Source organism: Saccopteryx bilineata, chromosome 1, assembly GCF_036850765.1.
Source record: "Saccopteryx bilineata isolate mSacBil1 chromosome 1, mSacBil1_pri_phased_curated, whole genome shotgun sequence".
In the NCBI taxonomy this organism is placed as follows: Eukaryota; Metazoa; Chordata; class Mammalia; order Chiroptera; family Emballonuridae; genus Saccopteryx; species Saccopteryx bilineata.
Window position 1 is genome coordinate 349,828,712 of NC_089490.1, and position 22,054 is coordinate 349,850,765.

Here is a 22,054-nt window from a genome sequence, read left to right on the forward strand (position 1 = left end):
TAGAAAGTTTAAATTTTTCTGAAATCCAGTTATCAGTTTGTTCTTTTATGTATCATGCTTTTGGTGTCATAGTTAGGAAAATATTTTCTAGCTCAAGGCCACATAAACAGTTTCTCCTGTGTTTCTTTCTAGAAGTTTTAGATTTTACATTTAGGCCTGTGATTTGTTTTGTATTAATTGTTGCATATGACATTAAGTGTGGGTTTTATTTCTTTTTTGTGCTAATGAATGTACCAATTGTTTTAGAGCCATTTGTTGAAAATTTTATCCCTTTTTACTATATTACCTTGAATCTTTTGTCAAATAACAGTTGTCTGTACAAGTATGGGCTTACTTCTAGACCATTATGACCTACTGATCTATTTGTCTTTATGTATTATAAATACCAGTAGTATTAAATTTTTTTATTGATCGATTTTAGAGAGAGAAAATGGGGTGAGAAAGAGAGGGAGAGAGAGAGAGATAAGGAGAACATAGATTTCCTGTATTGGCCAAGACTGGGAATTGAACTGGCAACCTCTGCATTTTGGGACGAAGCTCTAACCAATCAAGCTATCCAGTTCGGGCAATACCAATAGCATTTTGATTACAATTGTCTTACAATAATATTTTCTTTCAGGTAATGTTAGCTCTAATTTTGTTTTTCTTTTTCAAAGTTGTTTTAGTTGTCTGTTTTTGAATCAACTTGTCAATTTCTACAAAAAAAGCCTTCTAGGAGTTTGATTGGAATTGTATTCAATCTATAGATTAGTTTGAGAGGACTGACATCTTAACAATATTGAGTTTTTTGACTCATGAACTATATACATCTTTCCATTTATTTAGGAGTTATACTCTGTCTTAGTAATATTTTATAGTTTTTAGTGTACAGGTCTTTTATATCTTTTGACAGATTTATCTCTAAGTATGTCATAGTTTTTTATGCTATTGTAAATAGTATTTTTAAAAATTGTGGTAAGATATGCATAACACAAAATTTACCATGTAAATGGTATTTAAAATTTTTTCCTAATTGTTGCTTACATACAGAAATATAATTGATTTTTATATTATATAGAACTTGTATTCTTTAACCTTGCTAATGAAATTTACTTATTAGTAAAATGCCATCAGATTATTAACTTAGAGAATTGTGTTGTCTAGTAAAGGTTTTACTTTTTCAATCTGGATTTCTTTTTAAAAATCTTTTTCTTGTCTGATTGCCCTGGTTGATAACCAGTACAGTGTTGAAGAGAAATAATGAGAGCAGACATCTTTATCCTGTTCTGATTTAGAGGGAAAGTGTTCAGTTTTTTTACCATTAAATGTAACATTAGAGGTGGGATTGAAAACATTTTTTTATTAGAGGAAGCTACTTTCTATTCCTGGTTTGCTGAGAACTTTTTTTTCAGAATAGATGTTAGATTAAAAAAAAATTCCATTGATAGAGAGAGAGAGAGAGAGAGAGAGAGAGAATCAACTTGTTCCACTTACCGTATTTCCCCATGTATAAGACAATCCCATGTATAAGATGCACCTTAATTTTGGGGCCCAAAATTTGAAAAAAAAGATGTATTACATAAAGTTATTGAACTCAAGTTTTATTCATCATAAAATTCATACAACTCATCATCACTGTAAAAACTCCCATCCATTAGCTTGTCCTCATCTGTGTTTGATGATAAATCACTGCCTTCAACAGTGAATGCAAAAGCAAGCGAGAAAAAGTGGGAAATGCAAGTAAAAACGAATCTATAACCACTGTATAAAATGCACTCACTTTTTAGACCCCAAATTTTTTAAAAAATGTGTGTCATATACATAAAGAAATATGATAGTTGTTTCATTTAGTTGCCAACTTTGTTCAAACCACTGGAGCTATGGCTGTGGGAGAGGAAGAGAGAGAGTGATAGGGGTGTAAGGGTAGGGGTAGAGAAGCAGATTGTCGCTTCTCCTGGGTGCCCTGGCTGGAAATTTAACCTGGTACTTCCACATGCCAGGCAGAAGCTTTACCACTGAGCCAAGCAGCCAGGGCATATTTGCTAAAATTTTGTTTTGATTTTTTGTTTTCTAATTAATGAGAGGTATTGGTTTGTAGTTTTCTTGTAATATCTTTGTATTTTGTAACAGGATAATGCCGGCCTCAACAAATGAGCTGTGAAATATTCTTTTTCAGTTTTCAGAAGAATTCATGTAGAGTTGTTATTATGTTTCTTTAATATTTGGTAGAATTCACCAGTAAATTCGTATGAGCCTAGAGTTTTATTTGTAGGAAAGTTTTAAATGATAGTGTCATTTTCTTTAATGGGTACAGAACTATTCAGGTTACTTCTTGAACAAGTTTTGTAGTTGTATCGTTAAGTAATTTCTCCATATCATGATGTTATCAAATTTACTGGCATACATTTGTTTCTAACATTCCTTTATTGTGCTTTAATGTATTTTCAGTCTCATTCCTATTGGTAATTTGTGTTTTCTCTCTCTTTTTTTTTTTTTTTGGTTTTACTGATCTATCTTATTAGATGTTTATTAATTTTATTAATCTTACCAAAAAATAGTGTTTGGTTTCTCTATTTTTGTCTATTTCATTTTTACTTTGATTTTTTTTCTTCTGCTTACTTTGGGTTTAATTTGTTCTTTTCTAGTTTATGAAGGTTTAAGCGAAGATCACTAATTTGAGGCCTTTCTTTTTTCTAATATAGGCATTTAGTGCTATCAATTTCTCCTAAATACTGTTTTAGCAGCATTTCCTAAATTCTGGTATGTTGTGTTGTGGTATTTTGCTTTTTTCGACTGATTTATTTTAGAGTAAAAATGCCTAAAATCAAAACATAACTGGTGGTAAACACTTATTCTCACTGTCTGATATAGTCTTCAATAATTTAGTATCCCTTAATGATGTGTTACAAATTGTAGGATTGTTTTTGTTCTGGAAATGCATTCTTCCAAAATCTATCTGATTATCTTACATCCATCTAGTATTGGTTCTTCACTTTGTTAGATGATATGTTTTGTTTTTATTTTTATTTAGCTCAGTGGTTAGATTTGAATCTATTATCTTGCTATTTTTTTTCTGTTTTTCCCCTTTTTTCTTCTTCTGGATTAATGAGTATTTTTTATGATTTCACTATTAACTTCTCTGTTGGCATAACTCTTTGTTTTGTTATTTTAGTGATTGCTTTAAAAAATTAAAATATGCAGCCCTGGCAGAATGGTTCGGTTTCTTAGAACATCATCAGGAACATGATCAGGGCACATACAGGAACAAATAGATGTTCCTCTCTCTCTCTTTCCCCTTTCCTTTCTGTAAAATCAATCAATAATAATAAACAAGATAAAATATGCATCTTAACTAATCACTGTCTACTTTTAAGAAATATTATTACCTTGTATACCTGATCTCCAGAACCTTGAAAACCATTGTTTTATATATTTTGTCTTTTTTAAACGTTGTTTCAGGAGGGGAGGGTAAATTCCATTATTGTTACTTCATCTTGGCCAGAAGCAGACGTCTCAGCTTAATCATCTTTTGCTTGTATGCTTTCACAGTGTTCTTCTTGGCCCAGTCTAGCTCTACTGCGGTCTATCTTATAATTGGTTCCAGAGAGATCTTTCTAAAATAATTAGCTGACTTAAGTCTGCTTACATTTTTCAGTGGCTTCCCACATTTTTTCTTTTAAAATGCTGAAACAAATATGCTAGGACACCAAATTTCTGGGTGGGAGAAATATTCTTGAACTTGTACAGATAAACATGTTGCTAAAAATGTTACAAGTAAATTCTAGCATAATCACAGTATAGTAATTATATGTTATTTTTGAGAAGATAAGTATATTAGCTTTCCTTTTATTCAGGAACACTTGAGTTTGTGTAGAACTTGTAGTAAGCTTAACAGTTGTCTCATTTGGGACTCAATAAAATAAGGTACTAAAAGCTCAGTTGTTGACAAAAGAAATATTATAGAAAATGCCATTGTTTTTCATACTTATCTCTGAGATATTAGTCAGATGCATTGAAATTAAATGTCCATTTGTATTCTCAAAATGAGTTATATTGGTTGGGAAAAAAAGATCAATATGTACATATAAATAAAAATCTAGTGATTCTCTTTCATACCTCAATGTTTTCTTTATATTAAAAAATTTTTTTTTTCCTCTTTAAGTGAGAGGAAGGGAGAGAGTGAGACAGACTCCTGCAAGTGCCCCAACTGGGATCCACCCGATAACCCTGTTGGGGCTGATACTTGAATCAACCAAGCTATTTTTAGCACCTGAGGCTAATGCACTTGGACCAACCAAGCTATCCTCAGTGCCTGGGGCCAACACTTGAACTACTCGAGCCATTGCTTTGTAGAAGGGGAAGAGAGTGAGAACAAGGAGAGGAAGGGGAAGAGAGGCAGATGGTCACTTCTCTTGTGTGCCCTGACCAGGAATTGAACCTAGGATGTCCATATGTTAGGCCCACACTCTATCTATTAAGCCAGCTGGCCAGGGCCAGTTGTGTTTCTCCATCATTCCTTAGTTACCTCTGAATACCTTCTATATACTAGGCATTGTGCTAGATTCATTTAGGATATGATGCCCAAGTTATTTCTGTGATTCACTTACTTTTTTATTTTTTACTGCTCTTCATCACATCTCTTTGTCTGTAGCTGTGCTGATTTATGTGCAGTTACTAGAATGTCAGTTTTTCATCTCTTGATTCTTTTATTTATACTGTTCTTCTTGTCCTTCCTCCTTTGTTGATCTGGTTAAATCCTACTTAACAATTAAGACTCAACTTAAGTATCCCTTCTTTAGGAAGTCTTCCCTGGAAACCACAGGCTAGGTTAGGTGTCGCCTTCTGTGTTCCCACAGCCTCTTACTCTTATATCATTGCAGCACTTAGCACATTAATTACAATGATCTGTTCCCCTGCCTGTTTTCCCACCACACTGCTTGAGGGCATTATTTTATGTGATTCTATACCTCAACACTTAGCAAAGTGTCTGCCCAGAGGAGGGATGTGGAAGACAAAAGTTGTCTTTGGCCCTACCATTGTGTGATCTTACAAGGTTGTTTTGCATATTCAATTCTGAAGCCTGGGTTCTCTTACTACTCTGCAACCATGTAGACATGGTTTTTGCTAGATAGCCTAGTGGGCCAATCACATGAGGCCAAGGTCCAAGGGCCAAATTCTTTTTGCAATGATGATTCAGGGCTTGATATTGCCATCATATTAGGAAACTAAGATTTCTCTGCTTCACTCTAAGCACAGATGACATGCTACTAGTGAGAGCGAGGAGGAAGCCAATCAGAGACACAAACTATCTTTAGGGAAGGCCACTTTGGTAAGATTCTGTAGGTGTCTTGTAGTGCTCTGTATCCAGAGTAGCCAGATTAAAAAAAAGAGGAACTAGGCTTTTCGATGGCCTCTTTGACTCACTATGGCTGTTAGTCACTCCTTTCTCCCATCTCACCCCATATACAGGATAGCCTTCTGACCTAGCACCTATCATAGTATATTATGCTCATTTGTTTTCTTGTATGTCTCCTCCTCTAGAAGAGAGCCCTTTATGATGGAGATCATGCAGACTGATTTCTGTATCCAGTAACTCACCCAGTACCTACTAGAGTAGAAGCCAATGAATGCTTGGTGAATGAATGAATAAATGAATGGTGAAAATAGTAATAGCTAATATTTTTTAGCTCTTACTGTATGCTAGGTGCTCCCCATATCTTCACTACACTTTTATGATGTGAGAACTCTGATTCTCAAGTTTTATAGATGACAAAAATGAGGCACAGAAAAGTTAAGTAATTTGCCCATGGTCTTGCATCTGGTAAGTAACAGACTCCAAATTCAAACCAAGGCACCTGATTCCAAAGTCCACTTTCTTTTTCTTTTATAAGAGAAAGAGGAAGGGAGATACAGGAAGGGGGAAGAGAGGGAGAGGAGAGATGAGAAGCATCAATTCGTAGTTGCTTTACTTGAGTTGTTCATTGATTACTTCTCATATGTGCCTTGACTGGAGGTGAGGAGTTGGGGCTCAAGCTGAGCCAGTGACCCCTTGCTCAGCCAGTGACCTTGGGGTCATGTGGATGACCCCACGCTCAAACTGGCAAGCCAGTGCCTAAGCTGGTGAGCCTGCACTTTAGCTGTTGACCTTGACATTTTGAACTGGGGACCTCAGCGTCCTGGGTCAGTGCTCTATCCACTGTGCCACCACCAGTCAGGCCAAATCCCACATTCTTTTTTTTTTTTTGTATTTTTTTTCCTGAAGTTGGAAACAGGGAGGCAGTCAGACAGACTCCCACATGCGCCCGACCGGGATCCACCTGGCATGCCCACGAGGGGGCGATGCTCTACCCATCTGGGACGTTGCTCTGTTGCAACCAGAGCCATTCTAGTGCCTGAGGCAGAGGCCAAGGAGCCATCCTCAGCGCCCGGGCCAACTTTGCTACAATGGAGCCTTGGCTGCAGGAGGGGAAGAGAGAGACAGAGAGGAAGGAGAGGAGGAGGGGTTGAGAAGCAGATGGACGCTTCTCCTGTGTGCCCTGGCCGGAAATCGAACCCAAACTCTTGCACGCCAGGCTGATGCTCTACCACTGAGCCAACCGGCCAGGGCCCAAAGCCCACATTCTTAATCACTGTGTTATATGTGACTGGCTGACCAAAAGACTGATGAAAGGCTGACTGAGTGACTAACTAACAGCTGTGTGGAGGAGAGGCAAAGAGAGCACTGGCAATCTATTTGCCAAACATAGCTCTTTCAGGATGTGAGTTTGAAACCATAAAAGTAAGTGAGGGCTTCATTTGGAGGCATCACTGATCCATTAGGGGAAAGAGATACTGATTCAGGAGCCTATTTCTTACTGCTTGTTCTTTCTTTGGCAAGAGAAGGGATTGGCTAAAGCATATCCCTGGAGATATGGCTTTAGTTCAAGTGCTAGGGAGTTATACTTACTGTTTCATCTGCTTGGAATGCCTTTCCCCAAATATTCATACGGCTCACACCTTCATTTAATTTCCTATGCAAACGCCACCTCATCAGAGAGGCCTTTCCTGATCAGATCTTTTTTTTTTTTAAAGATTTTATTTATTGATTTTATGGGGGGGAGGGCAGCGAGAAGTATCAACTCATATTTGCTTCACTTTAGTTGTTCATTGCTTGCTTGTTGCTGGTCATATGTACTTTGACCAGGTAAGCCCTGGGTTTCGAACCAGCGACCTCAGTGTTCCAGGTCGATGCTCTAACCCGATCAGATATGATGTGGCATTGTTCTTTATTCTTTTACCCTGTTTTACTTTTCTTCATTGTACTTATCACTACCCAACATTTATTTGTTTATAGTATTTTAGTTTGTCTCTCTCCACCAGAACATAAGCACCAGGAATCTGTGGCTTTGTTCTATACCTAGCTCCTAGATCAGGGGTCCCCAAACTTTTTTCACAGGGGGCCAGTTCACTGTCCCTCAGACCATTGGAGGGCCAGACTATAAAAAAAACTATGAACAAATCCCTATGCACACTGCACATATCTTATTTTAAAGTAAAAAAACAAAACGGGAACAAATACAATATTTAAAATAAAGAACAAGTAAATTTAAATCAACAAACTGACCAGTATTTCGATGGGAACTATGCTCCTCTCGCTGACCACCAATGAAAGAGGTGCCCCTTCTGGAAGTGCGGTGGGGGCCGGATAAATGGCCTCAGGGGGCCGCATGCGGCCTGCAGGCCGTAGTTTAGGGACCCCTGTCCTAGAGCAAGCTGCTTGGCATGTAGTAGTCGGTGTTTGGTAGAAGGGTTTGTTTTTTTTTTCCAGTGAATAAATGATTTTAGAATTTGAGACTACCAGCTTTCAGGGACTTTTGTCATTTGGCCTCTGTAATGCCTCACTCTCCTCGTTCCTGTATGTAAGTAACCTCAGCCTCCAGGCAAGCTGTGTTCTCTCAGCAGACTGCACACTTTCTAGTTATGTGTCTTTGCTCATGTTTTCTTTTCTCTGATGGGCCTACATCTCCAGTCACCCAGATTATGACCAGTCCTGAACATCTATCTCTTTTTGAATATATATCTGAAGAAATAATTTCTGGGTTTATATTGAATCCTAGTCAACTCTGAGAGACAGGTATTGCTAGAGAGTAAGCTACATGGGGGGAAGGGATTTCTGTCTTGATCACTGCTCTGTTCCCAGTGCCTTGCACAAAATTCTATAGTACAAAGTAAGTGTTTTCAAGACTGGATGAATATTTTATAGAAGGGGAATTGAGATTCAGACTGTGATTTACCCAAACTAGTCCATGTCAGACATGATAGAAATCAAGGTCTTATGGCTTCAAACCTAGTACTTTTTCTAATATATTCTACAATAAAAAGCCAATGTTCCAAAATGCCCAGAGATTTGGCAATTCTGAATGATTTTATTTTTTTGTGGTTATCTCAGACAAAAATAAGATGTTTCATTAATTTAATATAAACATCTTTCTCAAATGCAGATGGCCTCTTCCTATCTAGATGGAGGCCAAGCTATCTATCTTTACTGTCTTAGAAGCTAACTAACATCTATTTCTGGGATTCCCTACTGATGTGCATAAGATAAATACTTTTTTTTCTAAAAATACTAAACCCTATTTACTTTTTACAAGTTTGTGGGGAGAGTGATGCTGTCAGTGAGAAAATATATATACTGGTAAGATGTACAACAGGTGATCCAGGACCCACAGATTGCCTTTGTTTGTTCATTTATTCATTTATACCTATTATTTTTTCCCATCAGTGAACTTTACAGAGTACTTAGAATGATGTAGCCCTGTGTTAAACTTTGGGGAATACATAAATGGAAAAGACATGTTCCCTACCAAATTACTTGCAGTGTAATGGAGAAGAGAGATATGTGACTAAATAATAACAATATAACATACATGTCAGAAAAGAAGTCTGTATAAAGAAAATGATAAGTAAACAGAGAAGGGAGAGCTAATGCTTATTTTGAAGGTTTTAGAAGAGAGGATTTTGAAATGGGCTCCAAAGAGTTTCAACAAGCAAAGAGGTAGAGCTGGGTTTTTAAGGATTGATTAGTTGGTGCTTAGCAGGGGCGGAAGAGGGAAGAGCTTTTCTGGAAATAACAAACAAAAGTAGTCTGAGTACAGCATTCAAGGATGAATAAGTAAATGCAAGATGCTGATTCTAAATAAGGACTCTAAAGGTAAGAGCTACAGCAGAAGCAGCCTCCGGGCAAGGTTATGATATTCAGGTCTTCTGTGTTGGGATGAATTGGACCGTTAGTCCAGTAGTTTCCAGTGGCAATATGCACACTTCATCAAGGCCTACACAGACAATCAATTGGGGTGCTATAAGAAAACACTAGAATCTAAGGCCATACCACCCTGAAAGGGCCTGATCTCACCTGATCTCAGAAGCTAAGCAGGGTCAGGCCCTGGTTAGTACTTGGATGGGAGAGAACACTAGAGCTTGTATTTATATTGCATTTACTTTATCTTATACTTTATTTTTATGTATGTTTTATAATATACCTAATGTCACGACATGAATCTGATTTATAAACAGATATTCATATATTGTCAATGTATGCTCAAAAACTTTTTTTTTTGTATTTTTTTGAAGTAAGCGGGGAGGCAGAGAGACATGCCCTCATGTGTCCGACCAGAATCCACCTGGCAACCCCACTAGGGGGCCATGCTCTGCCCATCTGGGCCATCGTTCTGTTGCAACCAGAACCATTCTAGCACATGAGGTGGAGGCCATGGAGCCATCCTCAGCACCCGGGCCAATTTTGCTCCAATGGAGCCCAGGCTGCGGGAGGGGAAGAGAGAGATTGGGAGGGAAAGAGAGAGATAGAGAGAAAGAAGAGGGGGAAAGGTGGAGAAGCATATGGACACTTCTCCTGTGTGCCCTGGCCAGGAATTGAACCTGGGACTTCCACACGCCAGGCTGATGCTCTACCACTGAGCCAAGCGGCCAGGGCATGCTCAAAAACTTTTTACAGGTAGATTATTTTATTAAAAATGTTGGAGGCCCAAAAAGCCCATCAATAGATGACTGGATAAAGAAGATGTGGCACATATACACTATGGAATACTACTCAGCCATAAGAAATGATGACATCGGAACATTTACAGCAAAATGGTGGGATCTTGATAACATGATACGAAGCGAAATAAGTAAATCAGAAAAAAACAGGAACTGTATTATTCCATACGTAGGTGGGACATAATACTGAAACTAAGAGACATTGACAAGAGTGTGGTGGTTACGGGGGGGAGGGGGGAATGGGAGAGGGATAGGTGGTGGGGAGGGGCACAAAGAAAACAAGATAGAAGGTGACAGAGGACAATCTGACTTTGGGTGGTGGGTATGCAACATAATTGAACGACAAGATAACCTGGACTTGTTATCTTTGAATATATGTATCCTGATTTATTGATGTCACCCCATTAAAAAAATAAAATTATAAAAAAAAAAAAAATGTTGGAGGCCTCAGCTGTGGTGGTGCAGTGGATAAAGTGTCGACCTGAAATACTGAGGTCACCGGTTCGAAACCCCGGGCTTGCCTGGTCAAGGCACATATGGGAGTTGATGCTTCCTGCTCCTCCCCCCCTTCTCTCTCTCTCTCTCTCTCTCTCTCTCTTTCTCTCTCTCCTTTTAAAAACAAAATAAAACAAGCAAAAACAATACATTGGAGACTACAAATTTAGTCACCTTATTCATTCCTTTACTAAAGAACCATTTATTGCCAAAGACTCAAGGGGTTAGCCTTCTCTGATTCTGTGTTGTATTGCCATTTTGCCAAGAGATGTAGTCTTTGATCTCTCTAGGGGGCACATGGACAGGCTCAGGGGGCTGAAAGACTGATGACTTTTACAAAACTACCTCTTGTTTGAATGTTCTCCTAGGATTTGGACATGTGAGTCATTTGCAGCCTGTATTAGTACTAAGCTCTTAGTTAGTGCCTTTCACTGTCAGCCACAGCTCTCTGTACCTACTGTTGCCTTCTTCCTCCCTTTAGCCTGGAGAAACTTCTCATTTTCTCTTTTGGAATGAGAAAGCAGAACAAGGCTTTTAACTTCTAGGTACTTGAACCTTAGGGACAAGAGACTGACATCTCAACTTGACGGTTAAGTTATCTCTTTATCCTGGGACAAGGGTTGCTATCTGCTAAGAATCCAGCTCATCCTGACTTATTTTGTTCAGACCGCAGTCACTCTGGTTGGACAACATCATGCTGCCACGCCCTACCTAGGCAGGGCATCTACCTAGGTAACAGAATGGTATGTTGAGCACAAAAAACAAAAACTAAAACCAACTGCTTTGAGGTTTGGCCTGACATACTGAAGCCATTAGCCTTTTCCTCACCTAATGCAGTGTTTAGAACAGTGGTTCTCAGTTGGGGGCAGTTCTGTTCCCCGGGCGACAGTTGGCAGCATGATATTGACACCTACTGCACAGATATCAGGGGTGTTTTCAAATGTCTTACAATGCACAGAATAGCCCCCCACAGCAAAGAAGTATCCTGTCCAGAATTTCAATGGTGCAGAGACTGAGAAACCCTGGTCTAGAGTGACTGACTTCTGCCTGTCTCCACCGAAGTGTAGAGTGCAGAGAGAGGAATTCCTGCATGCCAAAGGTCTATGCTCAGCCTTGTATCAAGGCATCCTCCCAGTGGACAAAAGGCCATTGTAGCACCACTAGCCTCAGGCCTTTCTATCAATAAAAAACTGGCCTTCTTTCCACTCTACATGTCCAGGAGAAAGGCCCCTTTGTCCTGAATGCGGATGAGCTACCTTGGCAGCAATGGCAGGAGCGTGTTGTTCTCTGTGCTCTACAGGCTAGCACTTGTCTGTCTGCCTCATGTCTGCGTGTCCCTGGACAACGCCTTTATTACCTGTTACTACAAACCACAGTAAATAATCACATTTGTAATATGTGTGACTATGTATTCATTTTCAGGAATGATAGCTAATACCTTCTACTTTCTGTAATGCCTCTTTAATCCCAGCTCTGTCATCTTCCTTTCCCAAACCCTAGGATTTGAACTTATCTCTTGAAAATTAATTACTCTCTTATCTCATGTGTTTTAGTCTTGGAATTAGAAATTTAAGCAAGCAATGACAACGCACCCTTCACCTAAACCTCTAGGATCTTGTCTTCTGGGATGTAGTCTTAGGGCACTATACTTCCTTCCTTTTATCCCATGGCACCTTTCCCTCTCACCTCCTGTGTGTCTTCAAATAGTCTAATCTTCCTCCAAAGTCTCTTGGTTTCAGAGCTTTCCTCCTGAGCTCCAGTAGCTTCCTGAGAACATTAAGAAATTGGAGCATTTATGCCTTCAACTTAGTCTCATTCAGGCTGTCTTTCTGAGGGTCTGCTTTGGACCATTGCTGGGTTCCACTGTAGGGGCAGTGGGGAATGAAGGACAAGGGTCCAGCCTTCCAGCTTCTCTGTCTTATGAGAGAGAGACAGAAACAACCTGAGGTCTGAGGTGTGTCTACCAGAGGAATGCCTGTTTTTTTTGACAAGCATTTCAGAAGTTAACTATCTACCTGAGCTGTATATTAGTCTAAGATGATTGTTATTATTGTTTGGCCCACAGTCAGAATATTTCTGGAACTCCTCATTTAGAGTAGTTATTCTTTGAGTAAATTCTTGTTAATGCCACTGTGTATGAAGCTCTCTTTTAGAGACAGTGGGTGAGGAAAACTGAATGGGACATGGTCCATTCCTAATGTTTCCTAATTATTATAAGATTAAAAGGAAACTAGCATTCTAAAGAAATACAGTTGGTAAAGATATGAATCTTAAACGAGGAAGGTAGTAAATCCTACCATTTCATTCTGCTTCAAAACTTTAGGCTTCTTTTTTTTTTTTTTGTATTTTTCTGAAGCTGGAAACGGGGAGAGACAGTCAGACAGACTCCCGCATGCGCCCGACCGGGATCCACCCGGCACGCCCACCAGGGGACGATGCTCTGCCCACCAGGGGGCAATGCTTTGCCCCTCCGGGGGGTCGCTCTGTCGGGACCAGAGCCACTCTAGCGCCTGGGGCAGAGGCCAAGGAGCCATCCCCAGCACCCGGGCCATCTTTGCTCCAATGGAGCCTTGGCTGCGGGAGGGGAAGAGAGAGACAGAGAGGAAGGAGAGGAGGAGGGATGGAGAAGCAAATGGGCGCTTCTCCTGTGTGCCCTGGCGAGAATTGAATCCAGTACTTCTGCACGCCAGGCCGACTCTCTACCACTGAGCCAACTGGCCAGGGCCAACTTTAGGCTTCTTGATGTTTACAGCAGTCATTTTCAAACTTGAGGAATGTAAAATTTTCTTTTAAGGGAAATAATTTCTCTTGGACCTGAAATAATGACTTAAATTATTTTTATTGCCCTGGCCGGTGCCTAGTGGATAGAGCATTGGCCTGTGTATGGATGTCCTGGGTTTGATCCCCGGTAAGGGCACACAGGAGAAATGACCATCTGCTTCTCTTCCCCTCTCTCTCCCCTTCTGTTCCTCTTCCCTCCCTCAGTCAGTGGCTCAATTGGCTCGAGCATTGGCTCCAGGCACTGAGAATAACTCAGTTGGTCCAAATGTTGGCTTTAGGTGATGAGGGTAGCTTGGTTCATTCTAGCATTGGCTCCAGATAGAGTTGCTGGTGGATCCCAGTCGGGGCACATGTGGGAGTCTGTCTCATTATCTCCCCTCCTCTCACCTAAAAGAATATATATATATATATATATATATATATATATATATCATATTTTATATATATATTATAATATTACTTAAATGTGTACAAACATAAAATGAGGCTTAAGTTGCTATATAAAATTTATGTGCAAATATAAACAAAAACAGATGTATACATTAAAGAAAAACAAATTTCAAATCCAGTAAAATGTTAGCTTTTTACTGAAACTCAATTGCTCGCAGGCACCTTATGTTCAGCATGCATTTGTTACTGGGTGCCATCTGGTGACTCAGTCCTCCCACCATCATTCTTTATTCAAGCTACTATGAAATTTTGATTTATATAATACATCATGATGTCATTTGACCTTCACTTGGCTTGAACTTATTCCTTGTATAGTCTACTGCTATTCCTTTCTTGTTGACTCTTGGCAAAGTAGGGAGATAAGTTTGTTATCTATCTAAACACCATGCAAATATTATTTTGTTTATTGACTTTAGACAGAGGAGAGAGAGAGAGTAAGAAAGTTGGGGTAAGAGTGGGAAGCATCAACTCATAGTAGCTGCTTCTCATGTGTGCCTTGTCCAGGCAAGCCCAGGGTTTTGAACTAGCAACCTCAGCATTCCAGGTTGATGCTTGACCCACTGTGCCACCACAGGTCAGGCCCCACACAAATATTATTCTAAAAGGGTTATATTGTAATTATTCATTTAAAAATCACAACATTACAATATTGAGAAATGATTTAGCTACAGTGGCCATGTAGGATGATAATGTGATTCGCTTTGTGAGTGATCACTCAGTAATTATTTCAGTTAGAATTGGCTCCTGCCTGGCCTGTGGTGGCGCAGTGGATAAAGCGTCAACCTGGAAACACTGAGGTTGCCTGTTCAAAACCCTGGCTTGCCTGGTCAAGGCACATATGGGAGTTGATGCTTCCTGCTCCTCCCCCTTTTCTCCCTCTCTCTCTCTCTCTCTCTCTCTCTCTCTCCCCCCTCCTCTCTAAAATGAAAAAAAAAAAAGAAAAAAAAAGATTTAAAGTGGGAGTCTGTCTGACTGCCTCCCCGTTTCCAGCTTCAGAAAAATACAAAAAAAAAAAAAAAAAAAAAAGAAAAAAAAAAAAAAGAATTGGCTCCTGTTGTGACAGAAAAATCTCTTCAATCTAATATAAACAAAAGGGAACATTTACTTGTTGCACAAAACTAAAAAAATCTGTGAATAGGGTTGTTGCCAGGTATGATCTGACTCAGGGCTTGAGTGACATCATCTGGATCCATCTTTCTATATGCCACATATGTATATACAGGGCAAGGCAAAAGTTGCAAGTATGCAAAAGACAAAGTTTATTTTTATATTGTAATATTTACTATTAATGTTTTTCCATATGAACAACTGTAAACCTACTTTTGCCCACCCCTGTATAAATATATATAAACAAAAAGTAGAGTGTGTAATTTTTTTATATGTAGGATTTTATGGAATGGTGAGATGTTAAACATATAAACATGTGGCAGATGTTAAGGTCATTGTGACTGGCAGTAAGGCAAGCAGTGCTTGGTATTCTGGACTCATGGTTTTCCTTGTCTCTTCCCACAGTATACAACTGGACTGTGGACGAGGTGGTACAGTGGCTGATCACATATGTGGAACTGCCTCAGTATGAGGAGACCTTCCGGAAGCTGCAGCTCAGTGGCCATGCCATGCCAAGGTCAGGAAGAGACTGGGTTGTCTCACTTGGGGGTGCAGGGAATGGGCTGGGGTCAGCCTGCCTTCAGATTGGTCTGTCCAGTTAAATGAGGTTACACCCTTTTTAGGGCAGAATTTATAGACCTCTGCTCTTCTCACATCTACTGTCAACTTGCTGTAAAGCATGATAGCTACTTAGCATCCATCCTCTTATATAATATTTCTATCAGTACTGGGAATAGTACTAATAGCTGTCATTTATTGAGTACTTACCACAGGCCAGGCATGCTACCTCAACATATTTTATACAGTGTCTCAATTAATTCTTACCTCAGTCCTATACGGTAGGTATTATTATATAAAGATGATGAAACTGGTTAAGTATCTTTTCCAAGGTCACATGGCTAGTTAGAAACAAAGCTCTAGATCTGGGTAGACTTCAAAGCCTGTGCTATTTCTCTTTTCTTTTGCTTTTCCCCCAAGAGCTGCCTCTTTTATTACCCAGGAACCTCGGGGCTCTAGAAGCTTCCCCTGAATCCATATACAGTTTATGTACTCTAAAGACATTGTGCAGAGGTGGGGCTGACTACCGTTGGACCCAGCTTCCTCTCTGGAATGACTCTTCTAATAGCTATTGTGCTCTAACTTTGCCTCCTTTACAGGCACAATATGCTAGGGCTTGGTATGGGAGTAGGGAGGAGATGAAGTACTACTTGGACTTCTTGTTATGTCAATCTGGTGCCATATGTCATTTAGTCATTAACCCATTTACTTATTCATTCAACAAATATTTACTGGGTACCTGCTTTGCAGCAAGCACTTGTGCTGAGTTCTGGGGATAAAGATGATAACAACCTGCCCTTGTTCTCAAAAGGCTTTACTGTCTGGTAAGTGCTGATTGTGTATAATCTCTCATCTTATATATGGGCTTCAGCGAAGGGGAAAAGGAGAGGTGAAGATGTTAGAATGCCCGCACATTGCGGTCTCCAACCACAGAGCTACCAGGCACTGCTGCCCAGGCCTAGCTGAGCTGACTGTTGCCTCCTCAACTGCCTGCAGCTTTCTCTTCACCGCTTTTCCCTGCTCTGGAAAGAGTAATAATCTTAGTGTTTGCACATCCCTTTATAGAGTGCTTTCCTACCTGTTATCTCAGTTGATTCTCACAATTCTGGGAAGAAAGAATTACTGTCCCAACTTTTAGGAAATGAACTGAATTTCAAATATATTGTGATTTATCCAAGTTGGTAGATGGCAGAGCTGAGATTTGAACCCAAGATGCCTGGTTCCAAGTGCCCTGCTTTTTTCACTGCATCTTCTTATTCCATGTAGTTAAGATGGGCTTCCTGGAGACATTCAGTTTTGTTCTATTTGACAAAACTTTATCAAGCACCTACCATATGCCATGCTCTGTCCTGGGTCCTGAGGACAAAGACATGTGTTAGACCTCATATCATTAGGAACTCCATGTTTAATGGAAGAGACAAACATTTGAATAGATGATTGACCATGTACTCCAGGATTTAGGTTTCTTTCTCATTACCCATGGAAATAGCAGTAATGCCTTGTGGTTCACTGGACCATTTCATCTTGAGGAATGGCTATGACTTGGATTAAAATTGTAAAGCTTAGGATAAGTCAGTTTTCAGGTCATGGGCTCACTTTGCCCTCCTGTGGCTACGATTAGGTCTAAGACCAGATTCAGCTAAGTTGAGCTCAGGGAGCCAAGCTGTGACACCTTTGTGACAGCAGGAAGCATGGAGCTTTCAGTACATAAAATAGGGATAGTTCTAGGCCCATCACTAGGCAGGATAGTATAATGGAAAGAATCTAGCAGATTTGAAGTTGTTTCTTGGCTTTGCCACTTACTTGCTATGTGACTTTGGACAAGTTACTCAACTCTGAGTGCCAGTTGTTATATCTGTAAAGTGGAACTAATAATAGAACTGGGTTCTTAAAACCATGAGAACTAAATTAGATATTGTATGTGAACTCTCAGAACAGTACAAGATACAGAGTAGTTGCTTAGTAAATGTTTTTCATTTCTCTCATCACTTAGAAGTAGATAGTGTTCAAGTTCATAGGTTTCTTTGACAAATAGACTGTACAAAGGATGACACTTATTTTGATCAGTCAGATGAAGTCCAGTACACCTGGTAGAAGTGCTGTAAAGAGGAGCCCCCAAAATTCCCATGCTTGTAGGAAGTATCTGATTTTACATAAGTTTACACAGAAGGAAACTGAGGCCCCAAGAAAGAGACCCAGCAGCTTATGATTGGACGGGTAAGTCACCTAAGGATTGATCTGAGACAAGAAACTACTATATAGACCTCCTGAGTACCCCCTCATCAGTGTCTCATTGCCCCTTTTTAGGTGGGCTCGATTGCTTCCCTGAGCTAGAGAAGGAAGTAGCTGCTCCTGCATGCCCAGGCAGGAGTATAAATGCACCTTGTGATGTCGGAAGCTGCTTTTCTACCTGGGGAAAAAAATGTGTTCAAAAGAGCATTGACCTTATGGAATAGTACAGTAAAATGCTCAGTTGTGGGACCCAGACCTGTGGTTTTTCAATTTTTCATATCTTAGACTCTTCTCTTCCTATACCCACTGTATTCCAGCAGAAGAAAAACAATTCCAGTTTTTCCACGATCATTTTCTTGTTTACAGACCCTCTTTTATTTTTTTATTTTATTTTATTTTCCTGAAGCTGGAAACGGGGAGAGACAGTCAGACAGACTCCCACATGCGCCCGACCGGATCCACCCGGCATGCCCACCAGGGGGCGATGCTCTGCTTCTCCGGGGCATCGCTCTGCCACTACCAGAGCCACTCTAGCGCCTGGGGCAGAGGCCAAGGAGCCATCCCCAGCGCCCGGGCCATCTTTGCTCCAATAGAGCCTCGGCTGCGGGAGGGGAAGAGAGAAACAGAGAGGAAGGAGAGGGGGAGGGATGGAGAAGCAGATGGGCGCTTCTCCTGTGTGCCCTGGCCGGGAATCGAACCTGGGACTTCTGTACGCCAGGCTGATGCTCTACCACTGAGCCAACCGGCCAGGGCCCAGACCCTCTTTTATTAAAGTTATAATTATTATTATTATTTTTGCGAGCAAGAGAGAAAGAAACAGGAAGGGAGAGAGATGAGAAGCATCAATTTGTAGTTGCATCACTGTAGTTGTTCATTGATTGCTTTCTCACATGTTCCTTGACCAGGGGGCTCCAGCAGAGTGAGTGACCCCTTGTTTAAACCAGCAACCTTGGGCTTTAAACTAGCAACCCTTGGGCTCAAGCCAGCAACCATTGGGTCATGTCTATGATCCCATGCTAAAGCTGGTAACCCTGTGCTCAAGCCTGTGAGCCTACACTCAAGCCAGGACCTCAGGGTTTTGAACCTGGGACCTCAGTGTCCCAGGTTGATGCCCTATTAATGATGCTATCACTGGTCAGGCTATTAGAGTTATTAATAAGAGTGTGGTTGAAGGTCACAAAAATTATAGTAATCTGATTGAGAGTAAATTACAGTGACTCAAGTATAAGCTAATAAGACATTCAGTGTTTATCATCAGCAGGTTTATATTTAATGAATTAAACATATTCATTAATAAAATTTATTTAATTGGGTTAAGATTAAGATAATTCAGAGGCCCCCGGAATCACTAGGTCATATAGCTTGACATTTTGACAAGGGCTGGACAAGAGAATGCATTTACAAATAATGGGAGTGTAAAGACAGATGTATAGTGAATAAGCCCTGTGAGGGGAAGCACAACAGAAAATTTACAGTTGGGTGTGAGAATGGTCATAAATAGTTAATCTTTAGAGTTGGATACTTAGGAGAAGCAGACATGTGGAGAAGGATGAACAAATTCTTGGTAAACATTATGTGTCCCTGAATTCTCCTGATTGAGATCCACTGGTATAGACTCCATGTTCTAGAGTGCAGAGGGGAGCAGTCACCAGGAGCTAGAAGTCACGTAAGTATTCCTAGAACTGGTAGGCAGTTTTATGAGGATCCTTCATGGCTTTTCTGGCAGGAAACTGAGCACCTACTCTTTGCCTCAACAGGCTTGCTGTAACCAACACCACCATGACAGGGACTGTGCTGAAGATGACAGACCGGAGCCATCGGCAGAAACTGCAGCTGAAGGCCCTGGACACAGTGCTCTTTGGGCCTCCACTGTGTGAGTCCTGTGGAGAGAAGGGCTGCTTGTGTGCTGTGGAACCCAAGGCTGTTGGGGTGGCTGGGCTGAGGCGCCAGGACTCCTAGGTGCGCCTGCAAGGCGGTGCCTCCGCTTTTTTTACACTGTTGAGATAAGAAATTGTTTTACATTTCAGTCCAGCCAGATATCAGCATCCATTAATTAAATGCATTATTAAAATGTCTTCTGTATGCCACTTATGTGGTGGGACTTGTAGGAAGACCTGGATGAATCATATTCTACCCTAAGGGGATAAAATGAATGTTCTAGAGAGGTACACAGTGCTTCTGAGGTCCAGAGGAGGGGTGGAGTGAGCACACCATCAAAGAGGAGTCTTGTCAGCTCTGCCTGTAAGGATGGGCAGGTCTTTATTCCATGGTGGTGTCCAGAGAAGATGTGTGGGTGGAGGAAACAGCCTGAGCAGAAACACAAAGGCTAAAATACGGAAGTAATCCTCAGGGCTAAAAGTAACCATAGGGGCTGAATGCCATTTGGCTGTTCCCTACTCTCACTGTGGGTATGCAGAATGTCTGAACTAATTGGTGACCATCCTGTGTCCTTGGACAACCAAAGGGGACTAAGTGGACTTTCACTGAAGCTGGCCTAAGGAAGGGTGTTCTCTTCAGCCAGGATTTAGTTGAGAGAATTAGGTGGTTCAGCTCCTGAAGATATGCAAGAGCTTGATATTCTTTTTCTTATTCTAAGTGAACTCAGGAGGAACAAATATTTCTTAGAAAAGTAGCCTTGACTAAACAGGCTTTTAGGGTTTCTTCCCTGCCTCTGAGAGCTGTTGTTGTATCAGCTGAGGATGCCAGCAGCAGAATACTATAGAACCAAGAACCAGTCCTGGGAAGCATCTGGCATGTAGGTTGGGAGATGGGAATTGACTAGTAGTGGGTATGGGATTTCTTTATGGAATAATGATAATGTTTTAAAATTAATTGTGCTAATAGTTGTATAACCTTGTAAATATGCGAAAACCATTGAATTTTAAAAGATTGTATTTTAGGGTATATGAATTATATCTCAGTCATCAAATTCTTGTACATCTGGATTTTTTCTAACTCCTGGACTTTGATATAGAGAACTTATAGAGTTTAGGAAAGCACCTTTATCTCTTTTCCAAATTGCCACTCACTGCGTGATCTTGGTTAGGTCACTTTTCTCAGGGTGTGCCTTCTGATTTGTATCATGAAACAATTGAGCTAACTGATCCTTGACATTCCTTTCAGCTGCTACATTCTATAATTTTTGGGAGAAACCCTTTGGTTGATAAGGGTCCTGTATAGAAGGAGGTTTGTTCCTTCCTACTACTCTATATCCTGTACATTTAGGAATTTGGTGTCCCTTGCCTGATCAAGTGATCTTTGGCAATTTAGCTCTCCTGCCTAAATTTAGGTTTCCTTACCTGTGAAATGAGCTTGGTCAGTAAGGCTATTACTGGCTTTCTCATTCAAGGACTCACAGAGAGCTGAATATACTCCTGAGAGCTAAAATTTTGATATCTAGCAGCTATACTGATTGCAAATATTGTGTTGATACTTTCCTATACTTTTCTATTGATGCTCGTTAAAGAATAAGTTTGAAAATTGCTGCTGGAATCTGAGGAAACTACTAAAAAACCCATTTCTAGGCGACTTCAGCAAGGATAGAGATGTGCCTGGTGGGGACCTGCAAAAAAATCCCTGGATCTATGTTCTTCTAGACTCTGTGTTCCCATCTGAGCATAGACTAAAACCCCTAGATCAGTGCTGTTCCCTGTCCAACACCGATGGAGGACACAGAGTGAGGGCCTATGCTGGCTCTGACCTGTGTTCTGCACTGGGATGAGTTCTTTTTTTGAGAGAAACAGGCAGACAGGGAGGTAGAGATGAGAAGCATCAACTCATAGTTGCGACACCTTAGTTGTTCATTGATTGCTTTCTCATATGTGCCTTGATCAGGGGATCCAGCTGAGCCAGTGACCCCTTGCTCAAGCCAATGACCTTGGGTTTCTAGCCAGTGACCTTTGGGTCATTTCTGTGATCCCACACTCAAGCTGGTGACCCCATGCTCAAGCTGGTGACATTGGGGTTTTGAACCTGGGTCCTCAGCATCCCAGGCTAATGTTCTACCTACTGCACCACTTCCTAGTTAGACTGGATGAGTTCTTAAGGCTATAGTACTCACTCCTTCCCATAAGGCATGTAGTAGATAAACACTCCAGAGAACCTGGGCCAGTTACAGCTGCCAGCCATGGCTACCTTGCCCATCCTTAATGAAAGTCCTGCCATTGGTCAGAGGTATGAGAAATATCAAAATCAAAGGTTGTTGTCCAGTAACCAGGAGGGTCTGCTGAGTGAGCAGAATCTATCTGCTTGCAGCAGCTTCAATGCTTGGGAAGAGGGAAAGGGATCAGATTGGCTCAGCAGAGGGTCATCTTATGGTCCATTTTCTGACAGTAGAAGACATCTCAGTCCTCCTCATGTGGCCACAGAGCAGCACATGGCCCTTTACTGACTTTCCCACCCTGCAAAGTTGGCTCTA

The 22,054-nt window shown here is 40.8% G+C and overlaps 1 protein-coding gene across 6 annotated transcripts in view; it reads left to right on the forward strand.

Annotated features, from left to right (window-relative positions):
* STIM1 (stromal interaction molecule 1) overlaps positions 1-22,054 on the forward strand; it is a 255,509-nt gene that overhangs the window by 193,815 nt on the left and 39,640 nt on the right. For all 6 annotated transcript variants that reach the window (XM_066250756.1, XM_066250757.1, XM_066250758.1 and 3 more), the window contains exons 4-5: positions 15,253-15,364; positions 19,395-19,510. In XM_066250756.1, coding sequence (XP_066106853.1) covers positions 15,253-15,364; positions 19,395-19,510 — 228 coding nt within the window. The remainder of the gene's footprint in view (positions 1-15,252; positions 15,365-19,394; positions 19,511-22,054) is intronic.